This window comes from Leuciscus leuciscus, assembly GCF_965113295.1.
Source record: "Leuciscus leuciscus genome assembly, chromosome: 4".
NCBI lineage: Eukaryota > Metazoa > Chordata > Actinopteri > Cypriniformes > Leuciscidae > Leuciscus > Leuciscus leuciscus.
Window position 1 is genome coordinate 13,264,639 of NC_138728.1, and position 24,293 is coordinate 13,288,931.

At 36.5% G+C, this 24,293-nt stretch overlaps 1 protein-coding gene across 1 annotated transcript in view; it reads left to right on the forward strand.

The window, feature by feature from the left end:
* Positions 1–18,134, forward strand: part of col7a1l (collagen type VII alpha 1-like) — a 69,087-nt gene extending 50,953 nt beyond the window's left edge. Inside the window, exons 75-111 of the mRNA XM_082166888.1 lie at positions 421–495; positions 980–1,039; positions 1,234–1,278; positions 1,523–1,576; positions 2,065–2,118; positions 2,189–2,245; positions 3,924–4,001; positions 4,111–4,164; positions 4,281–4,319; positions 4,754–5,296; positions 5,850–5,885; positions 6,336–6,362; positions 6,449–6,508; positions 6,653–6,778; positions 6,904–6,975; positions 7,087–7,122; positions 7,234–7,293; positions 7,476–7,520; positions 8,132–8,167; positions 9,257–9,292; positions 9,376–9,432; positions 9,915–9,986; positions 10,337–10,408; positions 10,526–10,561; positions 10,667–10,747; positions 10,961–11,014; positions 11,095–11,148; positions 11,234–11,296; positions 11,369–11,431; positions 12,005–12,121; positions 13,745–13,822; positions 13,926–13,979; positions 14,082–14,130; positions 15,145–15,345; positions 16,262–16,324; positions 17,055–17,240; positions 17,398–18,134. Coding sequence (XP_082023014.1) covers positions 421–495; positions 980–1,039; positions 1,234–1,278; positions 1,523–1,576; positions 2,065–2,118; positions 2,189–2,245; positions 3,924–4,001; positions 4,111–4,164; positions 4,281–4,319; positions 4,754–5,296; positions 5,850–5,885; positions 6,336–6,362; positions 6,449–6,508; positions 6,653–6,778; positions 6,904–6,975; positions 7,087–7,122; positions 7,234–7,293; positions 7,476–7,520; positions 8,132–8,167; positions 9,257–9,292; positions 9,376–9,432; positions 9,915–9,986; positions 10,337–10,408; positions 10,526–10,561; positions 10,667–10,747; positions 10,961–11,014; positions 11,095–11,148; positions 11,234–11,296; positions 11,369–11,431; positions 12,005–12,121; positions 13,745–13,822; positions 13,926–13,979; positions 14,082–14,130; positions 15,145–15,345; positions 16,262–16,324; positions 17,055–17,240; positions 17,398–17,411 — 2,907 coding nt within the window. The 3' untranslated portion in view covers positions 17,412–18,134. The remainder of the gene's footprint in view (positions 1–420; positions 496–979; positions 1,040–1,233; positions 1,279–1,522; positions 1,577–2,064; positions 2,119–2,188; positions 2,246–3,923; positions 4,002–4,110; positions 4,165–4,280; positions 4,320–4,753; positions 5,297–5,849; positions 5,886–6,335; positions 6,363–6,448; positions 6,509–6,652; positions 6,779–6,903; positions 6,976–7,086; positions 7,123–7,233; positions 7,294–7,475; positions 7,521–8,131; positions 8,168–9,256; positions 9,293–9,375; positions 9,433–9,914; positions 9,987–10,336; positions 10,409–10,525; positions 10,562–10,666; positions 10,748–10,960; positions 11,015–11,094; positions 11,149–11,233; positions 11,297–11,368; positions 11,432–12,004; positions 12,122–13,744; positions 13,823–13,925; positions 13,980–14,081; positions 14,131–15,144; positions 15,346–16,261; positions 16,325–17,054; positions 17,241–17,397) is intronic.
* The last annotated feature ends 6,159 nt before the right edge of the window (positions 18,135–24,293 follow it).

Genomic DNA, 24,293 nt, shown 5'->3' on the forward strand with positions numbered 1-24,293 from the left:
AATCGAACATTAAATACACCTGTGGTTTGCCCATAATCATAATGCATTAAAAATCTAACAAATATGCCATAAATTTCACTAATCACAGTCATTGCTATTTTAACTAAAAGAATAATTCACCCAAAAAGGAAAATTCTCACCCTCATGTCTTTACAAACCTGTTTGGCTTTAATGGAATTAGAATTTTTGGGTGGTTTATAATGACTTCAATTCTCCATAAAGCATGATTACCAGTATTGTTGTTTAGTTTAGCCTGTAATGTGTAAATCTAACCTCCTAATATGTAAATGTATTACTAATCTATTCTTTCTCAGTTTGTTAGTTTGTTCATTAGCATCAAAACAAAATCATTTAGCTGATCATGTTGTATATTCATCATTAGAAGGCAGAAATAATTTCTCTTACTATGTTAAATTACAGGAAGACCAAGACAGCATGGAAGAGGAGGTTCAGGAAGCATCATATGACGATGAGGAATACAGTCTTGAATACGAGGTAAGTCTATAAAGCAGACTTTATAGGGTTAAACGGACAAATGTTTGATCACATGATCATACAGCATGATGTGAAATCTAATGTAAGATACCTTGATGAAGGCAAATACACTAATGTGATTCATAAACTCAGAATATATCACACAGTACATCAGATTTGATCTATAATGTGTCTGTTAGTATTCACACATGCATAATTAGCTCAATGGGACCTGACATATCAGCCTACACTATAAGTTTACCTCATTTCTCCCTTACCCACACCCTCTGGAGAGTCCAATCACACCGTTCACTTCGCAATTTAAAAGACTTTAATATATTACTCCCACTCCCCAGCCTAAATAAGAAATCGTAATCACATAATTTCTAATTAATGTTGATTAATTATTCTCATAATCTCTCAGCTTTCAGTTTATGTCTCACTGTAGGCATTTTTCATTAACTTTTCACATTGATTTTTAAATGTTTTGTGTGTATCATGTCAGGACGAGCTGCCCACAAAAGAGCCTTTTCCCTCTCGAGAGGAGGAGGACGGAGGGGAGGAGGTGAGCGTTATCAAAACCAAACCAAATCAAATCACAATATACTCATAAATGTACAACTGAAAGCACTATTGCGGACACAGTCACAATTTAGATGAATGCATGTTACAGTGCAATCCTTTTTCCTCAATACTATATGGTTGTATGATATGCATTGAGCTAAAGTTTTTTTCTGCTGGAACCTGTTTTTTCCTCAGCTAAAATTCTCAGCAACAACAGCTTTATACACACAAGAAAATGAGGTAAGAGTCTCTGCTTAACCTTAAAATGTGAATGGTTGCATAGGAGCAGGGCATTTTATGATGTTCCAAAAATGTTCAAAATTCACACAGGGTATAATGTGTACGATATAATTAACTTTTGAAGAATTGTCAATATTATGTAAACATAATGGACTAACATGTTAAAACCCAATGCCATACTGTATTGTATGTAATGCTGTGGTTCTAAATAAAAATATAAGTAAAAAAATAATAATTCACACAGGGTGAGACAGAAACATCTTCTCGGATTACACAGTCTCCAGAGGAGAACAGACTGGTAAGAGCATACACTACCTTTCAAAAGATTTATTATGTTTCTGAAAGAAGTCTCTAATGCTCACCGAGGCTGCATTTATTTGATGCAAATAAAATACAGAAAATTGCAATATTGTGAAATATTAAAATAACTGATGTATTTTAATATATTTTAAATATAATTGATTTGACAGCAAAGCTGAATTTTCAGCATCATTACTACAGTTGTGTCACATGATCCTTCAGAAATCATTCTAATATGCTGATTTGCTGCTCAAGAAACATTTCTTATTATTATCAATGTTGAAAACAGTTGCGCTGGTTAATATTTATGGAAACTGGAATACATTTTGAACAGTAGTGAATCCATATTTTAAATAGACACTTTTTTAGGATCATTTTAATTTACTGTAATTTACTGTAATTTACTTTATATAATTTATCCCCTTTGCACAGTATGGCTTGCAACAAGTGTGATTGATAGAAAAATGTCCTCTCAATTTGTTTCAGACGGCTCACACGACGCCAGCGAGTCCCCTGCTTTCATCAAGAGTAACAGAGCAGGTACTTGTTCGCCTTTCAGCAGCTTAATGTATATGATATACACATTAACTTATTTTTTTGTGTTTCACAGAAGCCACCTGAAACCACATTATTATCAGTGATGAATACAACACAAACTGCAGAGGAGGTAAAAGTTTGTCTGTGATTTTGCTTTCTGTCCTCCTTCTGTTTTTTCCTTTTTGCTCTGTTTTATTCCACAGCTCAGTCTTGCATGTGACTTTTGTTTGAAGCATGAACTAACTACAGCTTTGGGAATCTTTCCTTTAGCATGTTTGTTGAACACTTTAGCTTATTGCAACTGATGAATCAATTTGAGTTTAGCATGCACTTTTAATTAGCATGCCTCTTTATTTTTTTGCATGAGAAAATCAATGAATTTCACCAGTGCAAACAATATTTTGCGCAAGTTCATATGCATTTTAAACAGTCAACTTCAATGTATAAGTATAAATTGTAAGTTTCAAGAACATAAAAAATTATATAATGAAATATCATGAAGTAACCCACTGACATACAAGCATGATTCCTCTGGTTTGTTTACTTGCAGAATGAAACATTAAACACGCTTCATAGTCGCTTTTACAGATTAGCTACAGGTTTTCTTTAATATATTTATTTTCTTAACACAGGAGCGCCCCTAAAATCTGTAAGAGAGACATTCAAGTGTGTAGAAACTGTGAAGGGTAAAAGAGGGGGAGGATCTCACTGGCCGGCATTACTTTGGGAGAGCCTCCTGTCCCGTCGCACAATGATGATGTCATTCATCCATGCCGCCTCCACCGCGTCTAGCGTTCAGTACGCTGCAGTGGCTTTGATAGATTGAGAAGAACCACCAGCACTCTCTGAAGAGATACCAGCCCAATATAAACATCTTTACTGAACAAACACAAGCTAAATCATTCATATATTTCATATAAACATGACAACACAAAACGCTGTCTTAAAGTTGTTTTAATAACTTGCTTAGAGTTTCAAATCATTTGCCCTGTCAGCTCATGCAACATCGATTTGTTCATCAGTTCCTTATTTATTGATAAGACTGAAAGAGGATTGTATTTTGTTTGTTTGCATATTTACTTTTTTCATTTGCGGTAACATGATGTGCTACCTGTTTTCACTGGTGAAATTCAAAGACATATTGCTTTTCTTTTTGTATTTAATCTGTTTGTGCATGTCTGTCAGTAAATGTGTTCTTCCTAAACCAGTCTTAACCTGTTTCTGAGTCTTTATTGTGTGTTATGTGTGTCTTTAATTCTTTTCACAATCATGAAAAATGTTTGCTTCACAAAAATTTTAAATAAAGAGGTTCACTATGTTTTGGTACCATATCAGTTATAGGCCGATATTATAGGTTTTATTTAATTTATGTCATTGTGCATGCTCATTTCCCCTATTTTTAATTTTAGATTTCCTTTGCCGTCATCTAAGTTAATCTTTTAAAACATTATTAATTTAATAACACTGTTAAATGTAATTTCAAAGTGCATATACATTTTTTCATACACTCGGGTACAAAAGCTGTCAGTGGGTTGACACCCTTTCGAAAGCTACACCTTTGTACCTTATTTACACCTAAAGGGTACATATTAGTACCTTAAAGGTACATATTACTACATAAAGTGTACTTATTAATGCATAAATTGTATATTTGTTCTGAAAGTGTACAGTACATTATAATGTTATGGTGCCTAAATACACATGTAGCGTTTAAAACAATTGATTTAGTAAGTAAATATAGTAAAGTAGTGGAGTAAATGTACATGAGTAAGAGAAAGATGTTTATAAGACTGTTTGGGTGTAAACAGGGGTACTTGTCCCACAATAGTGGTCTGGAAGGGGCAAGATCTAAAGTGAAGAGGAGCGCCCCCTCGCCTGAGTACATGGTAAAACAACTTGTTCATAACAGTCCGGCTAATGTTTCGTTAGGAGAATTTCAATTTGTACATAGAATAACCATCTTAATGCAACACAAATCAAGTGTGTCATCTGTAGGCATACATGCCTGGAACGCCAGGAGGACAAAACCGTTACAGACAAGGATATAAGGTGATGTGCTTCTGATTTGATAAGCTCATTATGGAGAGCTGCAAATGTGATTGCATGATGTAATGGAGGGAAATGGAGGGAAGAAAGTAAAATTGTGCTATCTCATCTTCTTTTAGCGTTCCACCTCAGGAGCAGGAGGCAAAAAGAAGCTGAATGTGAGTGAGTTTAATCTACCTAAAAGAAAAGTGAACTCAGAAATGCCATGCAAGGAGTTTTCCTTATATTTGTTATTAAACTTTAAGAAGATTCTTAAATTGAATCAATGAAATAAAAAAAAATCATTTAAATAGAGGAACAAACTCATCTCGGCATCACAAGACAAGTCAAAATTATAACCACATTAATTATTGTAGTTAATCTGTTAGACACATACAATACTGTTAGTATTTTAATAGAAAACTGTTGAGATGCATTATATGTTCCTGAAAGTTGTTAACATTTTGGAATAGTAAGTAAACAAAAAAATACTGTGATCAAATAAATGTTTGATTCTTTTTTATTGATTATTTACTTGTTATAGTGCAAGAAAAAGGGAATCTAATAGCATGATATAAAGCTCTCACACTTTATTTTTCTGTCACTTTTGTAGAAAAAGAAGCAAGAAAACAAAGACACTGAGCCTGTTGCAGAGATGTACAAGGAAAGAGGGAGGGAAGAAGAGGGCGAGAGAGAAGACGAAGTCTATCTTAAGAACAAGGAAAGAATGATTGAAGAGGAAACTGAGGCACAGTGGGACATGGAGGAAGAGGATGGTGCGACTGAGACCAAAGAATACAGTTCAGGTGATGGTGATAAGGACACAGGCAGCGAGGAGACAGAGGAAGAATTTGAGCTGGAGAGGGAGAGAGAAAGACAGGAGATGGAAAAAGAAAGGATGGAGCTGGAACGAGAAAGGGCAGAAGAACTTGAAAGGGAGAGAGAGCTAGAGAGGGAGAGAGAGCTAGAGAGGGAGACGGAGCTAGAGAGGGAGACAGAAATGGAGCAAGAGGAAAATGAGGAGAGAGAGAGACAGTTACAGAGACAAAGAATGGAATGGGAGAGACAAAGAGAAAAGATGGAGAGAGAGAGGATGGGAGAGACTAACGGAGAGGAAGACATGGGGCCCCATATTTCCCACTGTGATTATCTGAAGGTAAGAATGTGCTTTAAAATTACAGTTTTCAACAAAAATACAAATATTCCACATATCCACAACATATATGTAATAAAGAATAAAATATATATTACCTTTGAGCCAATGGAAAACATTATATAATTATAAAATGTATGTTTGTAAATATACACTGTAAAAAATGTCTAACCCTCTCAAATCAAAAATTTCAAGTGACCGATAACATCAAAATTTTTCAATTGGCCCAAGTGAAATTCTTGTTGCAATAGTCTGTTAACATTGGCTCAATGAGAAATAATACGTCAGACTAATTGAAAAATGTTGATGTTATCGGTCACTTGAAATTTTTTACTTACAGTGTATAAATAAACATTATATTATATTATATTATATTATATTATATTATATTATATTATATTATATTATATTATATTATATTATATTATATTATATATTCCATGGTTATTTCCAAATTTAGATTTTAAATCCCACATTTTTAGGACAGACTCAGACTTTTGGACCCTAATTTATTTACTGTAATATGGTGTATGTGCGTTTTTCCACGCTTAAACAGGGACCTCCAGGTGAAAATGGAAAACCAGGCCCTAAGGTCAGGCAAGCTTTTTCATTCTAAGTCAGAACGATCTGTTCTTAATAATAAGCATGACAGTCCCATCCTGATAAGTAATGTTATTTGAGCAATGTTCTCGTCGGCTATTATTACTGAATAAGCTCTGTGTGTTCCCAAACCAAAGTCTGTTAGATAATCATCCCTGCTTCCTGATTGGTCTGCACCCCACCCACACACATGACATCCCCGCCTCCTCATTCACAATGTTGAAATGATTACTGTCAATCAAACCTGGTGGGTGGAATTTCAGTAGTCCCCTTCCGCCTGCTTTGATGCCCCCAGAGCTTTATTTTTACTCCTGCGAGCCTGAAATGGAATTAATTAGTCTTTGTTAATATTGTAGAGCTGATGGAGAACTTCTGAGCTCTTTGTTATTTGCCCTGTAAAAATTGTGGTTGCGAGTAGCTGATCATTTGTGAATTTGCGCAGGGGGAGATTGGAGAAAAAGGCCAGAAGGTACACTCATTTTCAGCCTGGTGTCAATAACTGTTTATCCCATAATGCTTTAGCCTCCTATGATTTGTTTATGTGTTCTGTTTCAGGGAGAACCTGGAACTGGTTACCGTGGGCCAATTGGTCAGGCCGGTCCACCAGGACAAAAGGTGTGTCCTTTATCAATACTGTGAAATTAACTGTCATTCCCAGTTGGGCTGTTTAATGGTTGACATACAGGAGAGAATACCAACATAAACCCAAACACAGCTAATAATAGATGACTTGTTGTTGATGTTGTGTTATGTGCTTAGGGCGAGCCTGGCGAACCAGGACCGACTGGAGCACAGGGCATTCAGGGTATCCGTGGCAATCCTGGCATCCCTGGGTCATCAGGTCAAAGAGGTCAGCCAGGTGACCCTGGAGAGCCTGGTAGAAAGGTAATGGTCAACCCATTCTATATGTTAAATAATTTCCTTATTGTTATAACTATGTTGATTTAATCACATTTTGCTATTTGAAAGCGAAAAATGAACTAATGAATGCATTTTTTATGTTTTTACAGGGTGAAAGAGGGAGACGAGGAAAGAATGGGTCACCTGGCACTCCAGGTGCAATTGGTCCTCTTGGACAGCAGGTACCACTGCTGCATTTACTGTGTATTTCAAAACATTTACTCTGGATTTTAATTTATAGAGTGAAAAGTGAAGGGCTGGAATGACCTGAGAACTTTCTGGTCTTTTTACAGGGTCCTCCTGGCCTCTCCGGGGTTAAAGGTGAAAAGGTAAGTAATTGCATGTTATGTTGATGCTCAACATGAACAGGTTTGGTTGAAATACCCCACAAACAGACATAAACATAAACATTCCTGAAAAGTTTTATCTGCTATCACCAGGGAGACACTATCCCAGGGGAACCAGGTGACAGGGGAATTTCCGGGCTCCCAGGTCGCCGGGTAATATTATGATAAATGTTCCTTCAGATAGATTGTAGTGTAGATTGTGTTTATTCTGTAATAGCATATCAGTTTATTGTCATTATGGAAGTAAATAAATGAGAAATTATAAAACCTATTGTTAAAAAAACAGTTGCATGTTTTTCTCTAAATGTTTATTAATAACTTCTCATTATTACAAGGGAGCCAAAGGCACTATCGGTGTTAGAGGGCCTCCGGGTCTCATGGTGAGTCATGTGTCATTCTGTAGACAATATTTTGTAAGCAGATTAAATGCAGACCCATTTCAAGTGTATGGGCTGACCCGTTTGTTCATTCATTTATTCATTCATTCGTTCGTTCGTTCGTTTGTTCGTTCGTTCGTTCGTTCGTTCATTCATTCATTCATTCATTCATTCATTCATTCATTCATTCATTCATTCAACATTAGGTACATCAGAGATAGTAGGCAGCCTATCACAAGGAACTTCCTCTGCTTTATACTGATTGATTTGTGAACTGATCTGTATTGGAGTTTGTGAATAACATTTTAGTGATAAAGAATCTCTTCCTGTCAACCTCACATGTTTGTAGTGTCATGTTTATCAAAGCTAAACCAAATCACACTCTCACATCTCTGTTTCTTTGCATCTGCTCTCACTGTCATGGGAAAAATAACACTTCTCACCAATATCTCGTTGTAGTCCTGTCCTCTCTTCAACTGTACTATCTGAAAAAATGCCCCCAAATAAATATTTTGATACACAATACCTGGCAAAACTTGAAATGATCGAAGTGCGGCAGCTATCGTGATTCTGTACAATGTGTTAAGTTCTTGTGACCTTTCTCTTTAATTAAGGGTCCCAAAGGCTTGACTGGTGTGAAAGGAGAAAAGGTGAGTTTCCATTTTTAACACATCTTGGTTTTAAATTCTAAGTTTACAACACTGAATCAAGGCAGTTACCATGTCTTAAACATTGGGGGTGATCAAAGTTTTTCATTTGGGGGGTGAACGCAAAACGTTACTTTCATTTATGAATTACATGATTCATGTGAATGAAAACATAGCAGATCATATGTACGAATCGGCGTATACCAGAAAACATATTGGACCAGTTTGAATTTTACACAGAATGCTATATTTTAAAGCGATGTGGAGTAGATTAGGAGGAAACTGCGGCTTTGCCGAACTCAACGGCTCTGGCCGAGCTGTGATATAAACTAAACTCTATTGGCTGGTTTAAAAAAAGGGGAGGAGCCTTGTCTTCCTGTTTCAGTGGAAATTACGTCAGCACATTGAATAATGCTGTGCGTTTCAAGGCACTTCAGTGGGCCTTTAAAACTAAAGTGTTGCGTTGGAATTCGCACTTGTTTTCTGTGAACAGCAAAGGCCCGCCTCCTTTGATTTGAATGGCCAGCTCAGTCATTTTGACATTGACGAGCACTGTTCAAACAGAGTGCAATGTAATGGAGTGCAGCAGAGCAGCATCAAGAATATTCTATTCCATTTCTAACTATTGTGGATGACTTGTCCCCCTCAATGTCTATGGTGGTTATGGCCAAGCATTGAAGGGCTTTAAATGTTAATAGCCAAGCCAGCTCTGCCAGGGTCATTCTCTCTGTAGCTCAAAGATTTATAGGCAGCTTTGACAGCACTACTGTGCTCACAGAGCCTCTGTTCTCTCTGTATTGACTTGCCAGTGCCTTCTCTTCAACTCTTTCTCTGCTCAAGCCAATCTTTGTATGTTTGAAACTGCTGCGAACAGCACTTTCTTCTCACAGACATACACACTCACACCAACGTCACAATCTGCGTCAATTGTGAATAAAACCGGTTTTATTTTTCTTCAGCGTATGACAGGTTCAAATTTACAACAGTGTTTGTAGAAACCTTTAAAGGTCCATATGACGTACCATTTTAGACTCAATTGTTTCGAATATAAACCAGACAAAATTAACAAAGACAAAACTTTTTGACTGACAGGGTGACAAAGGTGTGACTGGTCACAGAGGAGACAAGGTAAGGGCAGCATATAAGCATACCTGGATGGCGTTTATTTCGATTTATTTACCAACTACCTTATTGTTTTCCTGTTTTTGTAGGGTAGCCCTCTCTCCATGCCAGGACCCAGAGGATATAAGGGTCTGAAAGGAGAGACGGTAAGATTTCTGTATTTATGTATAAGTTCACTAATGTTTCCTACAAATGATACTTGAATCATAATTGACTGTGCAAACTCATAACACTTCACAACACTTGTGAGCCATTTGATTTTGTTGGTTTCATTTGTTAATGTTAGTTAGTTAACATGAACTAACAAGGAACAATACTTTACTACAGAATTTATTTATCTTAGCTTATGTATAACTCAACATTTAAGACATTTTTAAGTCAAAATATGTATCTGTTAACACTATGCACAGTGAACTAACATGAACATGAACGTTTTATTAATTAACATTAACAAAGGTTAATAAAATCTGTAAAAAATATATTGCTCATTGTTAGTTCGTGTTCATTAACTAATGTTAAAAAATGAGACTTTAATGTAAACTGTTACCTTTTTGAAGTAGAAAGGACAAATACTGGACAATGTTGATATGTACGTCAATGTACAGTATGTTCAAATTTGATATGGCAGGGTGAACGTGGGCTTCCAGGATTTGACGGAGATAAAGGAGAGAAGGGTGAAGATGGTCCACCTGGTGCAAAGGTATTTTACACACCATACTGAGTGAAATATACATTACTTTTCAAATGTTTGGGGTCATGATTTCTGAAGGATCATGTGACTGGAGTAATAGCTGCTGAAAATTTAGCTTTGCCGTTAGAAGAATAAATTGCATTTTAAAATATATTAAATAGGAAACTACAATTTTAAATTGTAATATTTTACAGTATTACTGTTTTACTGTATTAAAATAAGTGAATCCTTGGTGAGCATAAGAGACTTCTTTAAAAAATCGTAGAAAACCTAAACTTCTGAATAGTAACATGAACAGTACATTCATGTACATGGACCATGTAAAGTGAATTTCCAATGCTTGTTTGATATAATTTCAGGGACTGAAGGGTGAGGCTGGTACCAAAGGAGGCATGGGCACTTTTGGTGCACGTGGTCCAGTAGGACAAAAGGTCAGAATTAGCACTACTATGAAGTTTTTGCACTATATTGCTATATAAAACTGCATTTTTAGTATGGGTTATATTTTTAAATGTTTTTTACTGTGGAAAGTAAAAATGTTTCCTTAGGGAGATCCAGGGGAGCCCGGCGCCAATGGAGAAAAGGTAGCACGAGTGGTTGTGATTGTTTCATAAGCCAAGTTTGAGATGCTTGCATTTTTAAGGATTATACTTCTTTAAAACATACTGATTGGCTGAGATTTGTTACAGGGCCGAAATGGAGAGCATGGATTGGATGGTGAAAAAGGCAATAAGGGAGACATGGGCCTGCAGGGCAAAAAGGGGGATCAGGTGAGAATATGAACCATCTAGTAAAATATGAATTATGAAGAAAATCCTCTGAGCCACAGAGGAAACTGAGAGGGAGAACACTGTTCCTTAACCTTTCTTACTAACTACATTATTTAGATGAATGATTAAATATTTAAGTAGTTTTTTTTGTTTAAAAGATCACACACTTTATTAAGGGATATATACTGCAAGCACAATGGTTTATGTGTTCAGGGTGAGACAGGCGAGCCTGGTTTACCTGGTGATACAGGAATTAAAGGAGAGAAGGTAAGAAGTGTCAATCTGAACCTATTGATTTAGTTTTTGTGTTCTCACCTGTCTGTAACCATTGCGTTGTTCTCCTGCAGGGCTTCAGAGGTTTCCCTGGTCGAATAGGGAACCCAGGACTGGATGGAGAACAGGTGTTTTTGTCTACATTTCATCTTAAATAAAACAAAATGGATTAAATAAAGCACTAATAACATTTATTTTGACTGTAAAACACAGGGTGATTCTGGGGACCCTGGCAGGCATGGCATTCCAGGTCTAAACGGTATCCCGGGACGAAAGGTGAGTTACTACACAAACAGATATCATCATGTAAAGTTAAGTATAATATTTATTGTTTTTGTTAATGTTTAGGGTGAAAAGGGTGATAGTGGATTGAATGGTCTTGATGGAGCTCCTGGACAGAAAGGAGAGAAGGTATACTGACACTGTAAAAATTACAGCACCACAGTTAATTGAAATAATTATAATTATAATAATAATAATTGTATCTTTTTATTAAAGGAATAGTACACCCACCCCCCCAAAAAAAAAAAAAAAATTCTGTCGCCATTTACTCATCTTCACATCTTTCTAAAACTGTTTGACTGGAACACAAATAGAGATGTTTAAAATATTTTTTCATATAATGAAAGCATATTGCAATCAAGAGCTGTCAAGCTTCAAAACAGACTAAAAAGCACCATAAAAGTATCTTACAATTAGACCATATGACTCATGCGCTATATTCAAAGCCTTCTGAGGTGATATGATAAATTTGTGTGAGGAACGAAATGGATGTTATTATTTAACTAAACTAAAAAAAGCTAATTCAAAATGTTGATTCAAAAATAATAGTCTATAAATAGTACTAAAATAACACTGCTATCATGTCACGATCAGTTACTAGACATAAAAAAAACATGATTTTTCACATCATTGTGTCAAATTTGACTCCGTCCTTTTAGCCAAAGTCATAAATTTTCATTTATTTAACCCATTCTCCTGCAGGGTGCAACTGGTTTCCCAGGTTTCTCAGGTTTCAAGGGATCTGCTGGTACACCAGGAACTAATGGGGCTTCGGGTCGGCCTGGTCCAGTTGGACCCAAAGGTGAAGTGGGACCGAAGGTACGACCAAAAACAATAATATAGCTGAACTCATTATTCCTATGTGTGTGATTCATCAGACCTTACAGACAGATGGGTAAATAGTCAAACCATTGTAATTATGGTCATCTTCATACCTCACTCAATCTCATGTGGAGGAACCGTGTAGGAGGACAAGTCCCTAATTAACTCACTAGAAGGAGAGGATGAGAGAGATAGAGAGATGGGGGGGGGGGGGGGTAGGAGCTATTTCTGCTGGGATGAAGATTTGAGCTATCAAAGCAAACACTGCACCAAGGCCGCCTTTAGCCACAATTAAAGCATCTCTTGATGTTGATAGGAATGGAAAGGGTTCGGCAAGCTGCTCTCACGGACAGAGTCTCTTTGGTAAAGGTGAACTGTACTTCAGCACAGAATCAGCAGACTTGCTTAAAACATGAGGCAGTTTCTGTGAGTTCGATAAAGGTTGCTGAATCGGTCAAGGTTTCTCAATAGTTTCATATTTGACAAGTTTCAACAGTAATAGTGAAACCCTGGTAAACCGTTATGAGGACAAAATGTCCCCACAAAGATGGAAATATCCAAAATCCTTGTCGAGACATATTTTTTGTCCACATGAGGAAACAGCTTATAAATCACACTAAGTTATGTTTTTTGAAAATGTAAAAATGCAGAAAGTTTTCTGTTATGGGTAGGTTTAGGGGTAGGGGATATAATATACAGTTGTACAGTATAAAAATTATTATGTCTTTGGAAAGTCCCCATAAAACATGGAAACCCAACGTGTGTGTGTGTGTGTGTGTGTGTGTGTGTGTGTGTGCGCGCGCGTTGGTGGTTGCAGTGTGTTGTTGTTGTTTATAATATGAATAATAATCATATGACTATTATTAATAATTATAAAATACTATTACCATTTATCCCTAAACTCTAACTTTATAAATAAAGAACAAGAACAACGCAAATAATAATTATTATTATGTGTTATTTATATTATTATGATTATATAAATATATATTTTATAACAATTTTCGCTCAAAGCAACATAAGTACATCAAACAGGATCAAAGCAATAAAACAGTACAATAATGATATACACATAAAAAACCACACCATTTCTAAAACAGTTTAGTCGAGCACATAGTTCATAATAAAAATATGATAATATTTATGATATTTATGATAATATGATAATATAATATAACCTGCATGTGTCTGACCCAACAGCACTGTAAAAAGTGATCAGTTAACTCAACTTAAAAAAGTGAGGAAACCTGTTGCCTTAAAATTAAGTAAAATTAAGTAATGTGAATTCCACATTACTTTTTTTATTTTATTTTTATTTAAGAAGACATTCATGTTAACCAAAATTAAAAAATACTGTGGATGTACCCGTGACAGTACTGTAGTAATGTTTATGAATTACACATTATTGTAAAGTGCTACTCTGGTGTTTTTCCATTCTAAAACAGGCCAAATACATTTTTATACTCATATATTAAGTCAGTTGAAAATAAAGTAGGAAATCCATTGGTTTGGTTATGTGTAGCCTTAAGCTCAAAGATTGGTCCAGGGTTAGTGGCTGTTTTGTGCTGACATGAGGCTTTTATGTATTATATGTGTTACTGTATTACTGTATCTTCCCAGGGAGAGAAGGGAAGGAGAGGCAGAGGGAAAGCCTGTCAACGGGGACCCCCTGGAATTCCTGGCCTCACAGGCCTGGATGTAATAAGGAATCTGCACACCAATAACTGTATCCTCCACTCTATTAGGACTTTGTCCATTCACAAACATGTTCAGTCTAAAGTTATGTATATCTTCTATGCAGGGGGAGGTGGGAAGCTTGGGCAATAAAGGAGAAAAAGGGGAGCCAGGACTCAGTGTATGTTGACAATGCCCTCTTTCTATGATATATTTATCATTATGGATTACAGATACTGTTTCTCTGTGATAAGAAACTTTTAAAAATTGTCCTTTTGTTCAGGTGGAGGATGTGAAGGATCTAGTGTCAAAGGAGGTGGTTGAAAAGTGTGGTGAGTATATGTGTGTATGCTCATTTGTATTCTTAAACACACAATGGATCTTAGTGGGGACTTCATATTGAATTTACTGCAAATGAAAACAAAACTGTGAGGATATAGACATGAAAATGGGTTTTGGTCTTGTTTTCCATTACAAATATCTAACAACTTTTTAATTAAGATACATTTAGGCTACTTGAGAAGGAAAATTACTTAAGATTATAAGTTACTGTCAGTGGGGTAAAAAAACAAAAGCATAAACTCACTTAATTTTGATCCTTTTTCAGAAAACAGGACTTAAATATCCTGTTTTGAGAAGCAAATTACATTTTGCTTCTCAAGTAAATGCATCTCAATTTAAGAATGTTAAGATATTCGTACAGGACACAAGACAAAAATAGAGTAAGAAATTCTTTTTTTGCAGTAAATACAATCTTAATGTATCAGATCACCTCTAATTTATACATCAACATGTTTCTATATGTTTTTGTCCACTGGAAATGCTTGGAAATTATGTTTTTTAAGTATTTTATCGGCTGTACAATTACCACCAAGATATAGAACACTACAACCCACTGAGTAGACTTGTCTATTCATGTTAAATTAAATATTCAGTTGTGCAATGTCCATTGAAGTGAAATTGAACAGAGCTTCGTTAACGCATTTATTTGTTGGTGCTTAGGAGTGTGTGATTTTGTGTATTTGTGTGAGTTTGTGTCTCTCAGTATATGTTTGGAGGCCCCTGTTGTGGAGACCTCTGGACCCCATGGGTTCCACCATCTGTTGTGTTCTAGTGGGCTCTCTTACTGAAGAAAAACTATGAAGAACTCCATGTTCAGAAGTCATTCATTAATGCAAAAACCAAATTAACAAAAAACTGGGTCTGTTTCAGAATTTTATTGAAGTAATGACTTCCCTGGTTTAAAAAAAGATTGAATTACTTTTCATTTGTGTGAAATTAAATGAATTAATGATGTTGATGCCTAATGAAATTTGCATGAAGCATGGTCACTTTCTTAACCAAAGGAAAGGAAATACTCCTGATGGTGAACACCAATGATCCAGATGATGGGAGTATCCTAAGAGAAGACGGAAGAGCGGATTCTGCCTCTCGGTTCTTGCTCACCCACCCCAAAGTGTGGGATGAAGAGGTGGAGGACGAGACCACTACAGTTCGTCCTGCTGTTTCAGAGTCCGAGCCAACATTAGCATATGGCAACATTACAAGTAGGTATATTCCTGCTTTGAACCAATATGTTAGAACATGGCTTCTCTCTTATGATATCATGCCTTTATTTTGTCCTTGGCCCAGGAAGCGTTTCGATGGGGAAACTCTATTTTATACTCTACTTTATACTTGAGTGTTGATTTACTGTAAATTTTGGTCTTCTGCAGTGTCATATGAACATTAGTCCAGGAAGCCAATCCTATTATGTTGAGATCTGGAATCTTTATAGATGTGTTCATTCATCCATAAACACCATTTAGTTCTTCTTTACCAGAAGGAAAACAGGAAATGGTTACAGAGTATAGATATATGGAAGTCATACACAAAGGTTCTGTGGATCTACTTCTTTGTGTTATTTTAAGCAACTGAGTCACACAGTACATATCACTTGAAAAAAAAAAATCTGCATTGGACCAACCATATATGAATTGCTTGAGGCAGCCTGATGTGAACTTCAATGATCAAACTAAGAACTAATATACAGACTTCTTTATTGTTTTATCTGTGTTTGCGCATTCCAGACTGTCAATCTGTCCATTAGTGGTAGAGATTTTTAGTGGCTCTTTCTTCAAAAGTGTCTCTTTTTATGAGCGAGTCATTGAATCATTAATTCAACTGATTCATTCAAAAACAATGATTCATTCATGACCTAATGCCAATCCTGAGACTGTGTGTTGTTCTCATTTAATTAAAACAGTTCAAATCAAATTAGTATTTTATGTACATTTATTTATAGTAAATAGTCATGTAATATCAGAAAAATGAGGGTGATTTATTTTGCAATATTATCCTAATGATTTCCAGATGTTGTCCCATAATACAGACATCTATGTGATTATATTTGTGCAATGACTCCGCATACATGGTGTTAACTGAAAAATGTGGGTATAATATAAGCTTTTCTGTTGCACTCAGGAGCCAGTACTGAGAGAGATGGAGAGCAGAGAGAAAAGAGACGTGCACTCAAACTCCACTCAGGTGTGTGTAGAGTAAAAGAGGAGAACATCGTCCTCTGCTGACTGCTGCTCCAAGTGCATTTAACCAGTCAATACATCTACAAAAACAGCTTACATAAGCAATATAGTCCGATTTCCTGCACAAATTAAACCTGGTCCTCGAATTAAAAGGATTTGCAATGGTAATGTTGGGTTTATATCCAGGATAGTAGTCTGAAGAAGTACACATTAATGGTCCTGGCACCAAAAGTGCAAGGCATTACACATAGCCAAGATTATTTTATCCGTTTTTTATCTACAGTCTATTTCTGTCACATCCACAGTGCAATATGAGACACAGTGAACAGAAACAGACAGATAAGACAATAATTAAACCACTGATAAAAGTTACACTCAAATCATCACTCAACAAGTGTAGAAGTGCATATGTGTGAGAGAGAAGATAGAACATTTGATTAACAGAAATACAAGATAAAAAATTTAGATTAACCATTTATTGCTTCTTGTATCCTTGCAGTGATATATAAATCCATGATTTCATATTTTTATCTTAAATATAGTTATCATTAAAAAATAAATAAATAGCATAAATAAAGTTATTGTTTCATGCATCTGTATTCATATTTAATTTCAAAAAATTATTTTAGTTTTTTCATAATTTTAAATTAAAACATAATTTTCATTAAAACAGTGTGAATGCATTATTTATTTATTTGAAACTGATTATGTAATGCTACCTCCACTGAATGCAGACCCGGACGCTGATATGTGCCTTGAACCCATGTCTGAGGGCCACTGCACTGAATACGTCCTGCTCTGGTACTACTACGCCGTCTCAGGGAAATGCCGTCCTTTTGTGTACGGTGGCTGCGGAGGAAATAGAAACCGCTTCGGCTCCAAACAGGATTGTCAGAATAAATGCATTCTGGGAAGGAGAGGTAAAGCGGCAATCAGGACTCAAACCTCAGGTTCCAATATAAATGGTTATAGATGATTATTTGAAAGATGCTCTCCCTAAGATGTGTGATTTTTGTCAGAAGTAATTTAGCATCATTTTAAGTTAACTTTTCTTGTGCCCCTTTTCTTGTTTTACAGATTCTGGATCCTGAGGAAGAACATTTAGCTATTTTTAACAGCTAAACTGATGTTTATCTCACAAAAACAAATACTAGTTTTGTACATTTTTGTCATCCCATATGTATATTAGTTTATCACAGCTGTATATGTTAGAAAAAAAGTGTTAATAACTTGTTTATTCTATATCATGTTTGCGTTTCTATAGCACCACATTGTTGCACTGTTATAGTGATACATGCTTACCTACGAATTTCTTACCAATATACCACGTTCTTATTTAAAACCTAGTTTGATGTTTATTAACTCAAACATGGTATTAACACAGGTCATGATTCTAAGAGTAAATGCACTATATTAATATAATCAACTGTGTTTATGACCTGTTTACCATAAGGTTCGCCATTTTGCACTAATGGTTCTGTTTGTAAAATGTTCTTACTCTGACTGTTTTTAAAATATTATGTGAGACAATAAAACAATGAACTGTATATATTTTTGAATGAGCTATATAGTCGTAGGGGTTCACTGTATGTGGGTGGGTGTGTGCGTGAGAACATTTTTACATCGTGACCTCTGATTTTGGACAGTGTTCTCTAAGCTTGGCCCTGTGTTGTGTATAAATGCTGCCATATTGGCTTTTCTTCAGCAATGTTTGTCGAGTCGTGTCTGGACGGTGTCTCCTGGGGGCAGGCAGGGAAAGTGTGTGCGCATTTGTGGGTGGCTTATACAGTACAGTACGTGTACATTTGTGCATGAATTTGTATATGTTTCCTTCCTCATTATTTTTACCCCTCCATATCTTTTTCACGTCTTACAAGCTTTACCTTCCGCTGACATTGACTCTGTTCTGTCTTGTATAATCTCCCAACTAAGCTGCTCCCTGTTGCATCCCTAGGTTTCTAGCTTTTTACATATGTCCCAGCTGCAGGGGGGGCGTGTAGCGGGCTGTAGTCCAATTTAGAGCACATTGAGAAGACTGTGTGTACAAGTCAGAAGACAGGACGCCCTTTACAGTGTGTCTAAGGGGATCCCTTAGTGAACTTCATTGAGCACACTACACAGCAGAGATGCCCTTTAAATCTGCTTTAAAATGTAGTTTTTAAGGTTTAATGAGCTTCCTTTAACTTCATGTGGAATAAAAGTATTATCATCCAGTCCAATGCACAATGTTTACAGCGTTTAAAGGTAATCATTAATGAAGCCTCCAAACTTTAGAGCCCTTGATAGCAAAGCAATCAATCATTAAAGGGAGGTGGGAAGAAAACTAATTAAACTTATGAGCATGAACTGCACAGCAATTAACTCACAGGGACGTCTAAAAAAGGAACACAAACATTTTATAGTCATTGACCCTGACAACTGAAAACTCAAAATTCTGTTTTATAAATGGCTCAATACACATGCAGAGTAAGTAAATTGCTGCGCTATCCATGGTGCTGAATGCCTTTAGACGAGTTGGTAAATTCTCAGTGTGCCATCTTAATTATAAGCCTTATAACCATTTTATTCCAATTTATTTGCCATAATTATGTCCAGCCAGTCATGGCATTGAGTGGTAGGTTATTTTATTTTGTATAATGACAAATAAATTCTAATTGGAAAGAAAAAATACTGTTGCACATTGCAATGAACTGAAAGAAAAAAAATTATAAAAAAGAGGAAGACATGCTACTTCGTAGCTAAATATATTAGTTAACCACAGTTAAGTTAAAAGGCTTAGTGCTAACCCTTTTTCCTAAAAATCGTATGTTTTCGTACAAATCGCATCGTACGAATTCATGGCAAAAATCGCCACTTCGTAAAACATTTTCTCATGACATCGTTAATTTACAGCTAAAAAATCAGTAATAAACTAAAATATTCAATCAAATAAAGTTCTTAAAGTAAAAGTAACGTAAATAATTCACCTGTAAATAAATGATAAATTCTGTTATTAATTATAAATTATAATGTATAAATTCATCCATTCGTCTAATCATGTATGTTTATGCTGAAATATAATTAAATATATTTAAGAACTTTGAATTATTTGAAGTATAACAACGAGATGTTCTCCGTTTGTATTAAAAAAAAATAAAAAAATCTATTGCATGGCACTATGTGTTGAGTTGGCTCACTTAATTTATGTTTCGCGCTTCAGAACTTTCATTAAGGACAAGTTCGGTATTTTACACTTAAAGCCCTGTTTTCCAATCGTTTCTGATGAAATAGAATGGTTAAGATTGAAATTTGGACAAATGCTGCTGGCCCGAGAATTTTCGGTTTCTGTGGTAGCACCCCCCCACCTCCACAATGGTTGCATAGGTGCACTGGAACAATCCTTCCTAAAACGCATTAAACTTTCGTTTACAAAGACGTGAAACTCATGGAGTGGTCAGGGGTGTTCACTGATATGCTCACACAAAAATCGCTGCAAAAGATGCTTTCCAACAGGTTTAATCGTAGTTTTTGTCCAACTCCATTGACTTGTATTGGATGTGCTGTGAGGTACGGTATTACTCCGCCGCCGGAAACGGAAATGGGGTTGTTTGTGGGCCGGAGTGTCTATTATTCAAGCTCTCAACGGAAGAATGTACGGGTGTGAGGCGTTTGGAAAAATAGGTCCACAGTTTTACAACGAATGGTAAAACACCTGTTGGAAAGCATCTTTTGCAGCGATTTTTGTGTGAGCATATCAGTGAACACCCCTGACCACTCGGTGAGTTTCACGTCTTTGTAAACGAAAGTTTAATGCGTTTTAGGAAGGATTGTTCCAGTGCACCTATGCAGCCATTGTGGAGGTGGGGGGGGTGCTACCACAGAAACCGAAAATTCTCGGGCCAGCAGCATGTGTCCAAATTTCAATCTTAACCGTTCTATTTCATCAGAAACGATCTGAAAACAGGGCTTTAAGTGTAAAATACTGAACTTGTCCTTTAAGGGAACATACTACTCATACTAGTCTTATCGCCAATTGAGTAGTATGTCCAATACTAGTATTTGAAAAACAGTAGGCGAAAAGTCCCCGGATGACCTACTACTTCCGTCGAGATTCTGAAGTGCGCATTCGATGGACACTTAACTATCCCATGAGGCCATGGGAGAGGATTTATGAATGGAGGCGAAGCAACGCAACTAGGTCACATGACCGTACAACATGGCGGATGTAGTACGTCCGGATTACATTCATACAACACACATTCATACTATACAGAACGTACTTTTTTAATGGTGGCGAAGTAAGTTCAAATACAAATGTAGTACCAGCTCAGACAGTACGCGATTTCGGATGCACCGCATCTGATCGATTTTTGAAGGCAATATGTATGTATCCAATCCGCCGCTGCCTTTGATATCCCACAATCCTGTGCTTTCCATTCTGTGAGAGTTGAGATAAAAATAAAGATGGCATCAGAAAGCCTACAAAGTCATTACCTGATAGGCAGAGAGGCAACAAATCAGCTGCCTAAGTTTTCGGATGCAGCCATTGATGCATTATGGGACTTTTTAGGGAGCGAACGTTTCAGTGCACTATGATTTTGCGATTGAGACAGCCCTTAAAATGGCCGACTCCCTGATCAGTGTCCTGACTACTTTAGTAGGGAGCAGATTGAGACGCACCCATGTTGCAGAGAGGCAACAAATCAGCTGCCTAAGTTTTCGGATGCAGCCATTGTGAGCACCGATGCACCCTGATTTTCACGTTGCATTATGGGACTTTTTAGGGAGCGAACATTTCAGTGCACTAGTATGATTTTGCGATTGAGACAGCCCTTAAAATGGTCGACTCCCTGATCAGTGTCCTGACCACTGAAGTAGGGAGCAGATTGAGACGCACCCCATAATCTGATTTTTTTTTTCTTTCTTTTTTCTGTGGCTATAATTAGCCTACAGGATGTCTGTACATATCTCGTCGCGTTTATCAAATATTAAGCACACACGGTCGGCTATCTGTTTATATGGTGACGGTAAAAGCGCCTTTGGTGCACAAGCGCATTAATCACCGCCTCATTTTACTGGGAGGGTCTCAATAAATGACGTTATTGCTGGCGTACGACTGCAGCGTAAATGGGCTTATACTAAATGAATGCACATCCAATGGGCAAACAGTCCAAACGGATATTATCAGCAGCCAGGGAGATATCAAACCCACAAAATCACTCTTATTTAAGTTGACGTTGAGTTTTTGACTTGCTTACCTTTTTAATAACACTTTGGATTTACGATCCAAAAGTTCTGCTTGACAAACAGCGCTTCACTTCAGAAGACTCTTCTCATCCAAACAGTGCAGGTAAGTACTTTTGCAGTCCTGTGTGAGATTCAAGGGAATCGTTCATTTAAAAGGGACCAAATTCTTCCATAAATACCCAAAGGTTGTTCCGAACCTGCATGACTTTCTGGATCACAAAATATTAAAGGGTGACAGCTTCTGTGCATCTTTTTATTCAATGAAAATTAATAGTGACTGGAGCTGTCATTCTGTCTAGCGACAGCTTTTGTGTTCCACAGAAGAAAGAAATTCATACCGGTTTGGAACAACATGAGGGTGAGTAAATAATTACAGTTTTTGTGTTGTTGTTGAACTGTTCCTTTATAGGCGCAATGCCATGTGACACTTTTTATGCAAAGTTTCTTTCTGGAAGTTTTAAATAATCAGTACGCAAGAAGTGTTAATCCAAATGCAATCTGATAGTGCCTCATATTCTTACGCACCTCCGTTCAACAGGGGAAAACAATGTGGTTCGCGCGGACCCTCCTCGCTCTAGCACTTCTTTGCGCACCGGTTTCCAGCCTCTGCTTACCAACGTACAACCCAGAGTCCAACTTTCTTTGCAACAACGAGATGTTCTCCGAGGCGAATGACAACGGGAAACCGTCGAATTCCCTGCTGGACAGTGTAAACCTCCTGTACAAATCAGCGCACGCGCTTTCCTCTGAGGAGCCGCGCGAGAGGAGGACTGTTCCCGCGTCCAAATACAGATACTTGAGCCAGACGCAGCTCAGGAGTAAACTGTACCGCAACAGTGCGAAGAGCGACCGACGCAACCAGGTCACTCTTTCCCTCGACGTGCCCACCAACATTATGAACATCCTCTTCAACATTGCCAAAGCCAAGAACCTGCGCGCAAAGGCGGATGACAACGCGCGCCTGCTGGCGCAGATTGGAAAGAGGAAATGAACTCTTATTCCCGACTTTAACATTTGTTTTTGTAACCAATTGAGGCATGTTATATCTAATTTAATAATGTAATAAAAGTTTTTTTTCAGTTGCATAAAAAATAGCAATACTGAAAATTAATGGAATTTATTAGCAGGTGATATAAATGTCTTTAAAGGGTTTTGAATTATTAGCCTACCCACTAACACTTGTTAGACTGGTCACTCATCTTAAATTGTACAGGAAGTGTTTAAAATTGGCTTAGCAGTGAGACTCGTATGACATTTGTAATCAAAAAATTTTTGGTAGGTCAAATTGTATGCTCAAGCTTAAAAGAGACATGCATGTTTGGAGTATCATATTGCGTCTCAGAGGGAAGTACGACATATTTTTGCCAATCCTCTTTCCTATTCACACAATTTATCTGTACAAATCAATGAAAGGTGAACTGATTATTATGGAAAATACCGCTTATAGGAAGATAGGTTACATATAAAGTGGGTTGATAAAACCGACAGTCGAATATTTTTGTACTGAAAATAATTATTTTTTTCGTTAAATAAATAAATAAATGCAAATGAAAACAAAGCGTCCACTGGAAGCATATTATTTCGAAGGGAATTTTCTCTGTGTTACGCATCTTTCAATAGTCTGTTTTCACAGGTTTAACCCATTCAGGCCCAAAGGTATTGATCCAGGGACACGCAGAAAACAGAAGATAGCCTAATCAATAAAGTCAGTTTATGATAGGCTAATATTTTAATAGGCCTATTAACCCATTCAGAATTGACCGATATTAACCCTATCGAATTATCGATGGACAGGTTATTTGTTGTTTTTACAAAAAACAAAACAAAACAATATATACACACACACACACACACACACACACACACACACACACACACACACACACACACACACACACACACACACACACACACACACACACACACACACACACACACACACACACACACACACACACACACACACACACACACACACACATATATATATAAATTGAAAATAAAAAAGAATAGCAACTTGATACACTTAGCTACTGTAGCACATTTATTTTTAAATCATCGCACCACATTCACAACTTTTGTAACATCATTCAAAACAGACTAGTCAACACAATAAGCTGTTAAAGGCCAACAGTTTTGATAAAAAAAATTCCATTTGATCACTTTTGTAAGATTTAAGTCTACATTTTGGTGAAGACAAAATTTTGAGATAAATTTTCCAAAGTCTGGTCTCAGAACAAATGATAAAGGTTAATATTTTGTTTAAATAATTATAAATATTTAAAATATGAAAATATGTTACAAATACATAATTCACAAACACATAGTCTTTTACTGGTGTGTAAATTAAATAAATATAATTGCTAAATTATATATGTGTGTGCGTGTGTGTGCATATGTGTGTGTATACACACACACACACACACACACACACACACACACACACACACACACACACACACACACACACACACACACACACACACACACACACACACACACACACACACACACACACACACACACACACACACACACATATCATGTATCATTTACATGTATAAGCTATATTTATATATATATATACACACACACATCATTTATCATTTATATTTATATTTAATTTACACACCATTAACAGTCTATGTGTTTGTGAATTATAATATGTATTTGTAACATATTGTCATATTTTAAATGTATATATAAATGTACATATTTATATTTATTTTATATGTACACACACACAC